Source organism: Natator depressus, chromosome 3 (assembly GCF_965152275.1).
Source record: "Natator depressus isolate rNatDep1 chromosome 3, rNatDep2.hap1, whole genome shotgun sequence".
Classification (NCBI taxonomy): Eukaryota; Metazoa; Chordata; order Testudines; family Cheloniidae; genus Natator; species Natator depressus.
Genome location: NC_134236.1, coordinates 151,171,972 through 151,188,572, shown reverse-complemented (window position 1 = coordinate 151,188,572; position 16,601 = coordinate 151,171,972). Strand labels below are relative to the sequence as shown.

The 16,601-nt window shown below is 39.7% G+C and overlaps 1 protein-coding gene across 2 annotated transcripts in view; it reads right to left on the bottom strand.

The window, feature by feature from the left end:
- Positions 1–16,601, bottom strand: part of ZFAND3 (zinc finger AN1-type containing 3) — a 236,682-nt gene that overhangs the window by 68,603 nt on the left and 151,478 nt on the right. For both annotated transcript variants that reach the window (XM_074949104.1, XM_074949105.1), the window contains one exon: positions 5,381–5,560. In XM_074949104.1, coding sequence (XP_074805205.1) covers positions 5,381–5,560 — 180 coding nt within the window. The remainder of the gene's footprint in view (positions 1–5,380; positions 5,561–16,601) is intronic.

The following is a 16,601-nucleotide window of genomic DNA, read 5'->3' as shown; positions in this document are numbered from 1 at the left end:
ATTCCGACCTATTCATGACAACAAAAGCACCTCCTTTGTCAGCCTTTTTGATTATGATGTCAGAGTTGTTTCTGAGGCTGTGGATGGCATTGTATTCTGCACGGCTGAGGTTATGGGGCAAGTGTGTCCACATATCTATTCAGGGGACACCATCATAGGGCCTAATCACATCAGCCACCCTATCAGAGGCTCGTTCGCCTGCACATTTACCAATGTAATATATGCCATCATGTGCCAGCAATGCCCCTCTGCCATATACATTGGCCAAACTGGACAGTCTCTACGTAAAAGAATAAATGGACACAAAACAGACGTCAAGAACTATGACATTCAAAAACCATCCGGAGAACACTTCTATCTCTTTGGTCACTCTATTACAGACCTAAAAGTGGCAATTCTTCAACAAAAAAACTTCAAAAACAGACTCCAACAAGAGACTGCTGAATTGGAATTAATTTGCAAACCGGCTACAATTAACTTAGGCTTGAATAAAGACTGGGAGAGGATGGGTCATTACACAAAGTAAAACTATTTCCCCTTGTTTATTCCTCCTCCCCGCTGCTGTTCCTCAGATGTTCCTGTCAACTGCTGGAAATGGCCCACCATGATTATCACTACAAATGGTTCCCCCCTCGGCCCCCGCTCTCCTGCTGGTAATAGCTCACCTTACCTCATCACTCTCCTTACAGTGTGTATGGTAACACCCATTGTTTCATGTTCTCTATGTATATAAATCTCCCCACTGTATTTTCCACTGAATGCATCCGATGAAGTGAGCTGTAGCTCATGAAAGCTTATGCTCAAATAAATTTGTTAGTCTCTAAGGTGCCACAAGTCCTCCTTTTCTTTTTGCAGAGAAGGATGTGTGTATCTGTGTGCGTTCTTCACACAGACATCCTGAAAGACCTGGAAAGACTGGGATGCAAGTCTCATTGGGAGCATGGAAATAAAGAAAATAGTCAATGTTTTTCAAACACAGTAGGCATGCATTGCATTTTATAAAACAGTGGTTAGGCAAGTCCCCACACGAAGAAGCTCAATCTAAACATCCAACTGTTGCATTGGGAGAACAGGCAAAAACAATACACCTCACCCTTCTGATAAAGCTCTCTGATAGAGAGCCTTGGCCTTCAGCTACAGTACATGAAACCCAAATATATTTAAATTCCCTGGAATATTTTCACACTTACAAAGGCTGCTTCACTACTTCTAGCACAGTCAAAAATGCTTAGTTTAAGAGTAACATCACTAGCATGAGTACTACACAGAAAACTTTTATTTTATGAGTCATGAAATCAAATACTCAAAAGTGGACAGTGACTTTGGGTGTACAGCTTGACACAACTAGGGCCAGATTTTTGATGTGCTGAGGAACCACTAAGAACTACCAATGCTCAGCACCTCTGAAAATCGGACCAAGGCGTCTAAAGTTGGGCACATAAAAATTGAGGCACAGTCAGTGGCCACCACTGAAACTTCTGGCCTAAACCTTTAACAATTGTTCTGCATCTACACTTCCACATCAGAGGCATATGTATCTGGTAGAAAGTCTATTTGCATATCTTAATTAAAAAGTATCTTAAGCATTGGAATCTAATGCATTTAATTTTTCTAGAAACAAAAGCAATTCCTCTCTTCCCTCTCTGATTACGGTATTTGCAAATTCAAGGCCAGGAAGAAGTTAAGCAGATAATTAAAATAAAGCCACGTCATTTGAAACTAAGAACTACTGAAATATCAAACCTGATCCAGCTGCCAAAGTCAGTTTTTCACACTGACATTTTTCCTGTCTTATTACAAGTTAGAGTTAGCTTTAAGCCTGCATAGTGTCAGCTTTAGCTCCACCTGTACAGAAAAAGGAAAACAATATGACAGCCCCAAAGGAGGAGATGTAGGGCTGAAAGTAAGTGAAATTGTTCCATATCTAGTGTGACCTTTTCTTTACCAAAATACAGAGAACCATACCTTAAGAAGATTTTTAGGTTGTGTTCAGGGGGAAAAAAGCCTCCTTCAGTGCTTCCCTCCCCCCGAGATTAACTTCAGATAGCCACCTGCTAAGAAGCCTAGCTAGTCATCTCCAGAGCGACAGACAAATCCTATGCTAGTGCTGGCCAAGTAATGTTAGGGCAGCCTAAACAAAGGGTGGAAAGGGGGATAAAACAGAAGTATCCAGATTTAGAAGAACTGATCTACATAGTTTTTATTGATTTAACTATATCTGTTTATAAACAGATTAGTTAAATCTATGCAACCCCTAATGCAGTCAAAGTTATGCTGCTATCAAAGTGCTTATATCTGTATGGCCTATTTCAGTAAACTGACTGCGTTTCTAGATCAATATAGGTAAATCGATATAAAAACTGTGTTGACCAGCCTGAAGATGCCAGGGAGAAAAATGCAGTAACACCTGAAAAAGATCTTAAAACTGTTTTTTCCCCCCGAAGTTGTAACTGCACCTCGTAAAGGAAACGTAGTGCTTCATGTACCCAAAATATAAGTGACTAAATTAGTCACAAAGCCTTTGCTCTGGGTGTACTACTGTATGTAGTCTGTAACCCTCAAAGAACTACCCTCATTCTGCAAGAGAATTATTAATCAGCAAACTGGTCGAACCTGAAACAATCAGCACCGCCTTCCAGTAGTCAGGTGACTGTTCTGACCTTGATGTGGCAGGAGATGGAAACCTGCAGTAATCTGGCTCTGTATAGAAGACGCTAGAAATTAAATGTGGTTCTCACAGGAAAAGTAATCAGAGTTACCAAAAAAAAAAAAAAAAAAAGCAAGAGATTGTATTTAAATATTGTCACAAACTGAACTCCTGCAAAATCTAACCCTAGGAACTTCCTTCCTAGACCATTCACTGAATATTTAGAGGACAAAAGACACCCTTAAAGACCAAAACAAAAAAAAAACACCCAAAAACACCTTTCCCTTCACATAAAATATGAATCTTAGCACAGAAGATTTGTACGGTTCTCTTTACTTGTTATATAACATGATGAATAGAGTTTGTTAATTACCAAAATGACTTGCTGCAGTTTTGTTCAATCTGTTTATCTTGCAGACTCAACCACCATGGCAAATGCCTTGATGTGGGACTGATTTAGAAGACATGAAAAGGGAGGAGGGGGCAGAGACTGCAGCCTGAGCAGTTACTGTAAGAGAACACTTCTGAGCACTCCAATCTTTCCACACTTTGATAGGGATTAACTTAATGATCCCATACATTGATATTTTGCAGTACAGTATGATGATGTACAGCTGCATGCTGTACTGAATAGAACTGCAGTAATTCACCAGGAATCAATCTTCTAAGAACACTGCTGTAATGAGAGAGGTGTATACTTTATAGAACTAGCTACAAAATAAATAAGTAATGCACAGAAAAAGCCACCTTTAAATTAAAATAAAAAAAGACATTTAAAGTTTGGGTATTCTTCATTATGGGAAAGAACCTTCCACTTTGAGACCATTATCCATCAGAAAAGCTCCATCTGTTGTATAATTATCTCTGACAAATGACACTAGTCTGAGCTTCATTAGGGAGGTGGGGGGAGGGGAAGAGAGCGCTAGCTGGAACTGTAAATAAATCTCACTGTTTTGCACTTAAACTAAAGCCATCCCAGCAGGAAGGTGTAAAAAAAAATTTTTATAGGTAATATTTTCAAGTGCTCTCTACTGGCTGTACTGCCTAATATCATTCACCTTGGAGCATCCATTGATGAGTGTGTAGCAATTAGGGATGGAAAACACTTTATTTCTTTAATTCCCCTCTCCCCACACCCACACACATTCCTTGTAATCCAACTCAAGTCTCAATGAAAACATTTTCACAAAACCTGGCCCAGCAGCATGGAAGAAGTGCCCTGTATCACCAAATGGTAGATCTTGGGTTATGAGTGAGCAGGGGATTGAAGGCCCCAGACCTGAGAAGGCCCAACGTGTTGTTGAATTCTCTAGGAAAGGTGTTGTAAGAACTGCTTTTACAGCACCCCACAGGGTTTTCCGTGGAGAAGCGCTGGACGGAGGGAAGTGATGGGATCGTGGCCGCCAGCAACTGTGTGTGTGAAGGAAAGACAACAATAGTCACATTGCAAATTAACTCTTATTACAGCAACGGATATCAGAGTGCCTTGGAGTTTAATTAATAGGAAGTGCCCATTTCTGCCTGCCATAGTACTGACAGGGTACCCAAATACTGTATTCGTAGCATAGTACAATCTAATTTTAATTTAAATTTATGTTACAGTTAGTACAAATAAACTGTCACAATCCCATATTTGTATGCAGTGTTGTTGTACCCGGGTTGGTCCCAGGATATGAGAGAGACAAGGTGAGCGAGATAATATCGTTTACTGGACCAATCCATACGGATACATACGGCCTTGTTCAAATCACTCAAACTAACAAAACTGAAACCCAACAAAGGCCATGTATCAAAGCTCCTTCAGTCCTGGCACTTTGAGGCAACTACTATAAAGAAGAACTCCAAGTGTTTAAGAATGCTGGCATCTCCAGAATCTTCCCTACTGAAAAAAGTGGATAGAAATATGTTCTCCTTGAAATGTGCATGTGTATCTGCCATTCATTAGATACCAGGGTATTAAGAGCAAGAGCGATTCTTTCCACAGCCCACCTTTCAAAAAAGTAAGACTTCAGTCTGAAGAAAATGAAACTATGAATCACACATTATTTACGAGTGTAACGTATTGTAAAATTTGTAACTCAATATATTACACACGGCATTAACTTATATAGAAATTTAGAATAAATTTTCCTGAAAGAAGGCAGACATTAGCCCAGAGTTTTAGCATGCCACGTCTGAACACTTTACCTCTGCCTTTAGATAGGATTCTGGTCTGTAAGAGTTCTGTAGACAAACAGAGAACTGTGACCAGGGAGATGGGGTCAAAGATCATCCCACAGTCAGTTCTGTGAGAGATTCACCACTAGTGTAACAAACCCTATGTTACTGCACATAGCCATTTTAAAAAGGTTTTAAAATAACGATATATGGACCAAATTGTTAAGATTCTGGGTTCTATGCTACAGCATGCAATAGTTTACTTGTAGTAATGTAGGGACAGAATTTCATAAAAATGGGTAAAACTGTCTTAGAGTCAATCAAGATCAGCAAGACTAAAGTTCAAATAGCTGTACATCCGTATAAAAACAGTTTCTAAAATCATGGTGGCACCTTTTTTGTTTGTTCATTTTTGATTAAACCCAACAGTTTGAGTTTCACGATTATTTTCTAACTCCCTCCTCCCCAAAAGAGAGGTCATATCTTTCTAGTAAGAAGCAGTAACAAATGGCACTGAGAAGAGAGCAGATGTTTAGGTTTCCTCTGTTTTCCCCTCCTCAAGGCTCACGCACTTACATTCCTCTTTACTCAGTGAAGTTACATTCAGTTCTGTCGAAAGTTGCTGGCTGGAGTGAACAGTCTGCGTAGTTAGAGAGGTATTGCTGTTGTCACTGTTTGTTTCTCCAGAGAACAAATCTGATTGGCTGTTGCTTGTGCTGGGAGTGGAGTCATCATCTGGCTGCTTCTTTTGGAAATCTATCAAAAACAAGGTTGAGAAAGTGGAATGAGGTATGAAGGCTACTCACTTCATTTTATGCTTGAAGCAGCAGAATTGAGAGGAAAAAATGAAAATAGGCCAAAATGCAATGAGTACACGGTCTGGGTTAACATCACTCCAACTGATTCCATGGATATACTGTAGAATAAAATGCTGAAGTAGCCTTAAGGTTTTTGATTTATCCCAGATTTGAAACTTCAGTTTAGAATTTCCTTGTTATTAACAAGTACTGACAGAATGGTTAGCACTACACAAAGAAGAAGACAGTCCTTGTTCCAGGGATCTTGGTCTAACAGAGCATCCAAAGTTTACTTGTGTGTTTAACAGTCGAACACTTAACATACATGCTAAAAACTAAGTGAGGAGAGAGTATGCATCTGATGAGGTAAGAACTGGAAGTGATTCCCTGGGTTATCCAATCCAACTATAAGAATATTTACAAAATGGTGTTGTGAAAAATGTTTCCCACTGAGACCAGTAAAGTTCCACTAGGGTAGCAATGATGGGAGTGCTAGAGTAGACAGGACTTCTGGTTGTCTGTGAGCACTGTAAGCACAGTATGGTCTAACCCTGTTCTGAGCAGACCTATATAAACATGAGTAAAATGCCTGCAATGGTTGTCTGGCACTTTGTCTATACCAGTGCTCCCCGCCCTTGTTCCCACTAATGGAGCTGAACTGGTGGCAAAAACTGTGGGAAATTTTAGAGACGGTAAGCCAGAGTAAAGCCTACCTGACGGAAATAGGCGTTGCCTCTATATTACTTTCTCTGAACATTTTATCTAGCCTGCTATTTAAATCTCTCTCCTAAAGGTGTCTAGGGCTACATCTACATTGCGGACTACAGGTGCGTGACATGCAGACCACACCCAAGTGTTGTGCTTTAACGGCCCTGTATGGACACTGCTGGCAAGAATGAAAAGGTACCTAGTTTGTGTCAGCATAGTCCTATTTGAAAGATGACTATGTTAATGTGAACTAGGTACCCTTTAGCTTGTGTCAGCAGCATCCTCAGAGGTCAGTTAAAGAGCAACACTTTGGTGTGCTCTGCAGTTCACATCCCCATAGTCCTTAATGTGACATGGTGCAGACAAACCCTGAGCCATCTCTTTGGATGATCGCTCCAGGACCTAGACACCACTTAAGTGAGGGATTTAATACCTAACCCTACAATTTTCCTATCACACTGCTGCTGTTTCTAATATTCTCAAATGATGAGTAATCCTCCATCCTCTACACTACTACTTCTCAAACCGTGGCAGACAATCATCATAACCATCCCACTTTATTTGCTTTTTGCAAAGCTATACATAGTCAAGTTCCCTTAAAACAAGAGAAACCTCCTTATATACTCCATTTATACTGGAGAAAACTCAAATATATAAAAGTAAAAATATAAATGTTTTCCCCCAACTTTTCTTTTGTCATATTTGCTAAATAGCAAAGATAAAATTGTGAGCATAGAAATGCCTCCCTCCTTCTCCACCCTCACCCTCTACCAGAGACTGCAGTGAAGTCATAGTTCTTTACATTTCAACTGTAGCAACAGAATACATCATCCCAGGATCATGACTTCATTATGGGATCCAGCAGATGACCTCAGTGAACACAGAAGTGTCCTAAAAAACTGTGAAGAAAAGTTTAGAAAAGTACTGGCAATGCAAACTGTTTGCAGATAAACTTTCACTCTTCCCGCACCAAGTAAAAACCTCAGCTTAATTTTCTCCATAGACATATCTTTTATTTTTCCTCGCCTTTCCATGTCTTTTCTCTAACATACAATGCTTATGGTACCGAGATTGTAAGCAATTTAGGACAGGTACTACGTCTTTATACAAGTATAAAGCACCTAGCATACTGCTGATGCTATACATGTAAATAAATATGGAAATATTAGCATTAACATTCAGATATACATGACAACCATCTTATTCCCTGGGCCTCTCAGTCCTTAACCTTCTCCTCCATGTCTCAGACTTGGCTCATTCGCCCCAGCTGTACTCCATCTGTAGATAAGAAGCAGTCGAACAGCCCATGGATTCCTGTGGAGACAGGGCTCTCATCTTTAAAACAGATGGGAACTGGGGAGACCACAGGTCCTTGCAAGCAGTGTTCCAGATCTAGCCAAGCAACTGGGCCACTCATATCAAGGCAAATCATGGCATGTTGAGACCTGTACCCTCCATGGGCTGCTGCATATCTATATGAAAGATGAGAGTTTGCAATCTCCTCCATTTCCTCATACTTTGCTAATACTTGAAACAAATTGCAAGGGACAATTCTCCAAATAAAATGGGGTCTGGGGTCTGCTGCAAGGTTATGTTTGCATTTTGATTAATTTCAGGTTGCTTCGCTTTTGGAAAGGTGTGAGGAAAAGGCAAAGAACAATAAATTAAAATGCATATAAAACCCTCCAACTCTCCCCAGATGGTTCTGCTTATCTGAAAAGTCGCAGCGGTTCTCAAACTGTGGGTTGGGACCCCAAAATGGATCATGACCCCATTTTAATGGCGTCACCTGGGCTGGAGTTAGACTTGCTGGGGCCCCGGGCTGAAGCCAAAGCCCCACCACCCAGGGCTGAATTCCGAGTGCTTCAGCCCTGGATGGCGGGGCTCAGGTTACAGGCCCCCTGCCCAAGGCTGAAGCCCTTGGGCTTTGGGCCCCCCACCTGCGGTAGCGGGGCTTGGGCAGGCTTAGCTTTGGTCCCCCCCCCCAAGTCTCGTGTCATAATTTTTGTTGTCAGAAGGGGTCATGGAGCAATGAAGTTTGAGAACTGCTGTGTTAAAGAGTTGCTTCTCACAGCTCCTGCTATTTTCCCTATGCTTATGGCCTTCCACCCACCCATACCATACACCTCCTGCCCTTTTGTGCCCAGGGATTCTCCTAGGACCCCCACCTATGCAGGTTCCTATCCTGGTAGCAGCTCAGTTGTCCACAACAGAGGTGGAGCTGCTGAGGGAGAGAAAAGACGAGACTTGACTAGGTTGGGAAAATGACAGGTGTTTTTAAAAAAGGGTTAGCCAATACATGTCAACATATTGTGACAGACCCAGACCAGTGGGGTACAGGAGTCTGGTAGAAGGCAAATATATTGGCCACTGGATGAACAGTTTTCTGTTCCCTGAGTGACCAGAGCAGGGGCTGCCCTAGAGCAATCAGGAACCTGCCAGAACCAATTAAGACAGGAAAGCTAATCAAGACACCTGGAGCCAATTAAGAACTTTCTAGATTCAAATATGGCAGGCCTGGTTTAAAAAGGACCTCCCATCAGTTAGGAGGGGGGCACGCCAGGAGCAGAGAGTGAGAAGGCGTGCTGCTGGAGGAGTGAAGAGTTCAAGCGTGATCAGGCTTCAGGAGGAAGATCCTGCAGTGAGGATAAAGAAGGTGTTGGGGGGAACGCAATGGGAAGTAGCTCAGGGAGTTGTAGCTGTCATGCAGCTGATACAGGGAACATTTTGGACAGCCGCTATCCACAGGGTCCTGGGCTGGAACCCGGTGTAGAGGGTGGGCCCGGGTTCCCCCCCGCATCCGCCCAACTCCTGATCAGACACAGGAGGAGTTGACCTGGTCTGTGAGAAACACCAGAAGGGAAGGTCTAAATTGGAAAGGGATCCGCCCTCTCCCCGGCCCACTAGGTGAGACACAGAGACTGAGGGGATTGGTCTCCGTTTCCCCATGCTGGCCAGTGATGAGGTTAGCTGAGTGGACGGCAGGTTTGAGCCACTAGCAAGAGTGGCCAAACTGAGGGCTGCCGTGAATCTCTGAGGCAAGCAAATCCGCCAACAAGCGCAGGACCCACTGAGGCAGAGGAGGAACTTTGTCACAATATTTTTAACCACCACTTAGCACCTAGTGCAGACACAGGGCTTACCTGGACTAAGAAAACAGGTAGTGTTTAAAAACATGTTACTTAACACTTTTAATGCCTTTCAAACACTAACTTAAATACAGCTGAACTTTTCTAAAAATTATTAGCTAGTTGAGATCACTCCTTAGGCTCCCAGTTAGCCTATCCCTATATATATAGTATCTCCAGCCAGCTAATATATTTTTAAAGGAGTTAACTGTGTCTAGAGTAGCTGCAAAATCATGTTTAAAATCATGCTAGCTAACATTTTCAAACAATCTATATTCCTAATCTAGACAGGGCCCAAGAGTGAGCTGCCAGGGGCATGAAGCTGGATCTTCTGCCTCTGAGCTAGAGAGGAATCAGCCAGGGACTGAGGGGGCTCCTGCCTAGCAAGAAGCAGCTCAGAGTAAAAATTTCACCTGTTGCAACAGCACAGTCTTGAGACATTGGCAGGGACAGCAGTTGTCACAGATGGGTTTTGAAACCCTGGGAATGTCTTGGTCAAATGAGAACTGTTGGCAGCTATGTTTGATTCACTTTGAGCACGGCCCTTGAGCTCCCGGCTGAGTACCAATCTGACGCTTTGCTAAGGAAAGTTGGGCACTCATGGTGTACATCCTGCCTGCACTAAATGCTCTCTACCTGCAAATGGAAGGACAGAGTAGAGATTAGATAAAAAATGTTTTAGGACGGATTTATATGCAAAGCACTGCACAACAATTAAGCTGTATTGTACACATCTCGGAAATGGAAGTACCTGCAACCCTTGAGCAATGGAACAACATATATAATGGTTACACTCCATATTCTACACCAGTGATCTGCAAAACCCATTTAAAAAGTCAATTTGAAGTTATAATAGAAATTAAGAAAAATATTAACATCCTACAAGTCAAAAATTCTCAGCTGATTTATTCTCCCCCTGCAAAACAGGTACAAATATTTTGCTTTTGGGCTGTGCTGCCTACTAAGTTTCATCCACAAAAAGTATTTACAGGTGAATTTTAAAACTTTAAAAATTAATCCATATAATGCAAGTCCTGACAGACCCCTTATGACAATATAACTAACAGTGGCCGTACACTACATCTCCCAAAGCTATTTATTTGTTCAGCATGCACACTCAGCAAGGTTGGGGGGTTTTCTGAAAGGCTATTCATTTTTACACCCCACTGATAAACTTTCCTGTTTGAAATTGGGCACAAAAGGTTGACAAAAAAATCATCATTCAGCAATGTCATTCCCCAGAAGCTTAATATTGAAACAGCTGGCAGATTTGAGCAGCCAGACTGCAGCAGAGTCTACTTAACAAATTGTACACTTTTAGCCATTGTGGCCCTACGATGTCCTACATTCAGAATTGTATTCTTTATTCATTAGGATCTGCTAGCAGATTTGGCAAACCAATTAGCTCACAAAGAACTCACACTTCCTCCATTTTGTGTGGTAACTGAACATGTCTATTTTTTTGTAATGGTTTCTTCAAAGCACACAAAAGGAGGCAGGAAAAATGTGGGAACTGCTGCTCCGAAGCAGTTGAAAGAGATTTTAGTTCTTCTAAACCACACTGCTTTTGGAATACAAATTCAACTGAAACATTGCCAGCAGAGGGTTTTATATAGGTCCTATTGATGACAGACTGGTGCCATCAACCATCACCAAAATGCACAGAATTAAAAATATGCAGGTGGTCTAAAATAGAAACTGGGATTTCCACATGTTAAGTAGTTTGGTCGATCAAAGAGACAGAGGCTCCATATGGAGCTTTTAAATGTATCACACAAGCTTTTGGTCAAATGATCTTCTATAGTAAGACAATCATTTCTGGGTTCTGCTAGAATGTGAACAGGCTGCAACACAACTTCATTGTGTATCTTCCCTAGACCCCACAGCATTTAAATGAGTTTTCTTACCTTAAAAAAAGTTATAAGTAAATATCTAACAGCAGAACTCCCTAATGTAATCTACATTTCTGATTTTGGTAATAATAGTAGTGTGGTGAAAGCATGGTCTGGAAGACTGAACATTGGACTGAAAACCAGCTATTCATTCCACTCACTCATTATGTTACCATATCCAAGTTGCAATCTTTGATGGCCTGCATCTGTAAAATGGTAATAGAGAAGGAGCCCTTAAATTCCACCATTTTCAAAGATTCTGCTGCTTACTAGAAAGACAGAGGACAGCATTGAAAAAGATCTCTTAAAATTTCCTATTTTGAAAGTGTGTCCACTGTATTCACATGCCTCACAAAAAAGTGTCTTAGTGCTCTGAAAATGTCAAATGGTAAACATTAGCTTACTATTTTAGAATCAGTCTTTCAAATGTAAAAGAGCCCTCCCAGACCAGACCATTGTTGATATTAAGATCCCACAGCATCAGAACAGAGTTTGTATATTAGAAAACAAAATACATTAGTAGAGATCCAGCAGCACAAGGGCATTAAATTACTTAACATAGTTGAACAACTGTAGTTTGGACAGAAATCAACAGATACAACGAACAAATAATGAATAACAGAACACAGCTTCAGTACATGTAACTACAGCTAATTACTGAAAATTGTACTGGTAATAAAGATAGTTTAAGCTACAATGCAAGATCCATTTTTTCATACACTTAGCATTTTTAATGCTGATGTGAATAATGTATATATTAAAAAACATGAAATGTTTCATATTAAGTGTAGTGCTCCAATTTTTAATTGTGCAGCTGCAAATATTAATGACAAACTGAATTAGTCTTGTTAGTGTGTGTAAATATATACTATATATTTTATTGGATTGCATTTGGTTTCTTTGAATCAGAGCTTCAGTTAATGCAGGTAACTTATGGATCACCTCGATCTCACTCATACATCCCAAAAACGGGCAGTAAATTCAGAAATGTTAAGTTTATCTGAAGTTAGTTAAGCCCAAGCTGCTAGCAAAACAGTTAGGTGGATGCTGCCAATTCTGAAAGAGTTTTTATGGGCTGTCAAGTGTTTAAAACAATTAATCGTAATTAATCACACTCTTAAACAATAATAGAATACTATGTATTTAAATATTTTTGGATGTTTTCTACGTTTTCAAATATATTAATTTCAATTACAACACAGAATACAATGTGTACAGTGCTCACTTTATATTTATTTTTTTTTACAAATATCTGCACCGTAAAGAAGAAATAGTATTTTTCAATTCACCTAATACAAGCACTGCAGTGCAATATCAATCATGAAAATTGAACTTACAAATGTAGAATTAGGTACAAAAAAAACTGCATTCAAAAACAAAACAATGTAAAACTTTAGAGTCCAAGTCCACTCAGTCCTACTTCTTGTTCAGCCAATGGCTCAGACAAACAAGTTTGTTTACATTTGCAGGAGATAATGCTGCCCACTTCTTGTTTACAATGTCACCTGAAAGTGAGAACAGGCATTCGCATGGCACTGTCATAGCCAGCATCGCACAATATTTACGTGCCAGATGTGCTAAAGATTCATATGTCCCTTCATGCGTCAACCACCATTCCAGAGGACATGCATCCATGCTGAGGATGGTTTCTGCTCGACAACTATCCAAAGCAGAGCAGACAGACGCATGTTCATTTTCATCATCTCAGTCAGATGACACCTGCAGAAGGTTGATTTTCTTTTTTGGTGGTTCAGGTTCTTTAGTTTCTGCATCAGAGTGTTGCTCTTTTAAGACTTTTGAAAGCATGCTCCACACCTCATCTCTCTCAGATTTTGGAAGGCACTTCAGATTCTTAAATCTTGATTCGAGTGCTGTAGTGATCTTTAGAAATCTCACATTGGTACCTTCTTTTCATTTTGTCAAATCTGCAGTGAAGTGTTCTTAAAAAGAACAACATGTGCTGGGTCATCATCTGAGATTGCTATAATATGAAATATATGGCAGAATGTGGGTAAAACGAAGCAGGAGACCTACAATTCTCCCCCAAGGAGTTCAGTCACTAAATAATTAATGAGTTTTTTTTTTTTTAAATGAGCATCATCAGCATGGAGGCATTTCCTCTGGAATGGTGGCCGAAGCATGAAGGGGCATACGAACGCTTAGCACATCTTGCACATAAATACCTTGCAATGCCGGCTACAAAAGTGCCATGCAAATGCCTGTTCTCACTCGACATTGTAACTAAAAAGCGGGAAACATTATCTCCTGTAAATGTAAAGAAACTGGTTTCTCTTAGCGATTAGCTAATCAAGAAGTAGGACTGAGTGGATTTGTAGGCTCTAAAGTTTTACATTGTTTTGTTTTTGAGGTCAATTATGTAACAAAAAACAATCTACATTTGTAAGCTGCACTTTCACGATAAAGAGATTGCACTACAGTACTTGTATGAGATGAATTGAAAAATACCATTTCTTGTTTATCATTTTTACAGTGTAAGTATTTGTAATCAAAAATAATAACATAAAGTGAGCACTGTACACTTTGTATTCTGTGTTGTAATTGCAATCAGTATATTTAAAACTGTAGAAAAACATCCAAAAATATTTAATAAATTTCAATTGGTATTCTACTGTTTAACAGTGTGATTAAACCTGTGATTAATTGCAATTAATTTTTTTAACCATGATTAATTTTTTTCAGTTAATTGCATGAGTTAACTGCGATTAATCAACAGCCTAGTTTTTATTCTTTTGATTAAAATCTCAGTAAAATTCTATATGATGATACGCTCAGTTAATAGCTTTAACAAGACAAAGCCAGACTAAGAGCTGGTGAGAACCAAGTGGTCTGTTATCATTTAAAAAACTTTATTTAAATGAAAATGGTCTGCATACAGAAGACTTTTCTTTGCTCCACATTCATTGTTGCTTTCCCTATGCTGAAAAGTGAGAACTATATGCGAAATAATGAATGACTAAAAATCCACCTTATTACACTGATACTTCTGTAGTCTCCAGTATCCTATATTGAAATGTTATTTTGTAACTTTCTACAGAAGTACCCTGGTGAGTTTCAACTAGTACTTAGAGGTATACAAGGAAGATAGTAGGTCAGTATCAGAGCAATGAATTATTTTTTTGTCAAGATCCAAATTTCTTGGTCAACGTATAGTCAAGGTCCAGACTCCAGAGAAAAATAATATAAAAACAACAACAATAATGATGATGATAATAAGAAGTAGTAAATAACAAGATTTTGTGGTCTGTTCAAAAGCATCTGGCACTCCAGATTTGGCCCACAGTCTGCCTATTGACTGTCCCATACTAGGTTCTCTTTCCCCAGCAGTAAGACTTTATGCACTGGCCCTCCTCCCTACAGAGTACACTTCAAAGTGCAGGATTCTACTGGCATCAGTTTAAATGTACATACTCCTCACTCTCTCTTTTCCTCCCCCCCAAACTAAAGACTTTCTGCCTGAAGGAGTAAAAGGAAGTTATCCAAGAGAGATGCATAAAGTGCAGCTTGTGGGCCAGGTCCCGGTCACAAAATTCTACCATACAGCATGCAGCTGCCTTCATCTTTAACAAATGCTGCTGGCAGAAACTTCCTGTCTTCTTTACAGCCAGCAGCTGCCAACCCCCAAACAGGATAAACTGACAAGATTTTGGAAGCTAACTGTATTTTTAAGGGTTGTTCCCTATATGATGTTACAGTAGCACAATTAGGTTAGTGGGGAGAGAAGTCTAATGCAGCCTTATCTTGTGTCAGCTGTTTAATAATCTGAGAATGTCAAAGGAAGGGAAAATTTCTTGATAACTCAGGTTACTTAAGTATTTACATGCAACAGGATCACACACACACACACACACCATATGGAACAACCTATATAAGCAATCAGTTAGAATTACTAATTTTCTTCATGTTGAGGATATTTAAAAAAAAAAAAAAAAGGATATTACCTCACCCGCCTTGTCTCTCTAATTTTCTTCAGTTAATCTAACTCAGAGCATTTATTTCCAGACAGCAGAGATTCAGTTATTAGTTTAGATCCTCCACGGAGAGAATGAACTAGACTCCAGCCTTAAAACAGGTTGTTCAGGAGTCAGAATTCTCCCTCTTCCCATTCATCATCAAGTCAAAACAAGCACGAGCATGGCTTCATGTTCTAGTCCTCCAAGTGAGAAAGACACACCACACAGCCTCCAACTGTGATTTGAAGACTACTAAACCAGTGTAATCATCTCTCTCTAATCCCAGTGTACAGAGATAAGGGAAAACATTTAGTGTACCTTCCAACTTCCCCATTTGATCCTCAAACACTAGGACTAAGGGAAAGATTTAATATGAACTGTTCAGTGGCCTTAGAAATACTATGCAAGTACTTCAAATTCTTTGACATCCCACCATAAGACAACAGTTGTCTCAGTTCCAGCATTCAGTTCAGTCAAGCATTTCAGATAAATTACATTACATATTGCAGCACAGTATCTTAAGGCCTCACCCCCTTGTTATTTATGAAAGTGGCTGTAATTTCTGTAATTTGCTACACTTATGTAAAACTATGTAGGATCATTTGGTTCCTGGTACATTACCTGCTAGTCAGATGAACTTTGCGCACTTATGCCTAACACTACAAACAATATCGATATATCTATCATACAGAGGGAGAATTCTGAAAAAAGAGTTGTGTCTACATTTTATAATATAAATGAATTTATACAAGTCAGTGTCTTTACCTGTTACCATATAATGAACCGAGAGCAGCAGAGCTGAGACCAAAAGGCCATGAATTTAAGCACTATCTTTTGCGTGCTTTGAGAGTAAAAGTTAGAGGTTTCTGATATTATTGTAAGTATTGATCTTGTAACCAGCAGGGTGGTGTGTTCAAACAGATGAAATGCATTATGAGAAGTATTAGTGTTACCAAAACTGAATATTTGAATCAGCCAAGTTAAATTCCTAACCAAAAGTCTTACAAGTAATTAATTAATCTGGTTTATTGCTGAAATTACACTGTCCTTTAATTTTTCATTCCTACAGCAACTAGAGGTTTGAGGTGTAAACTAGCAAAAAAAGTTATTTGGAGAACATTTGCTTCTTATGCAGCATTTTTTGTGCAGAGCACACAGTTTTCCCTGCAAGAGTACCTTGTTCTTTTACAGAGCATAAATTAACGTGGTAGCATTACAGCAAATGTCTAACAATCCATTAGCACCACAATAACATGCACAAGAGACTTTACCTTATTCTAGTCTAATCAGAAAATGGTTTA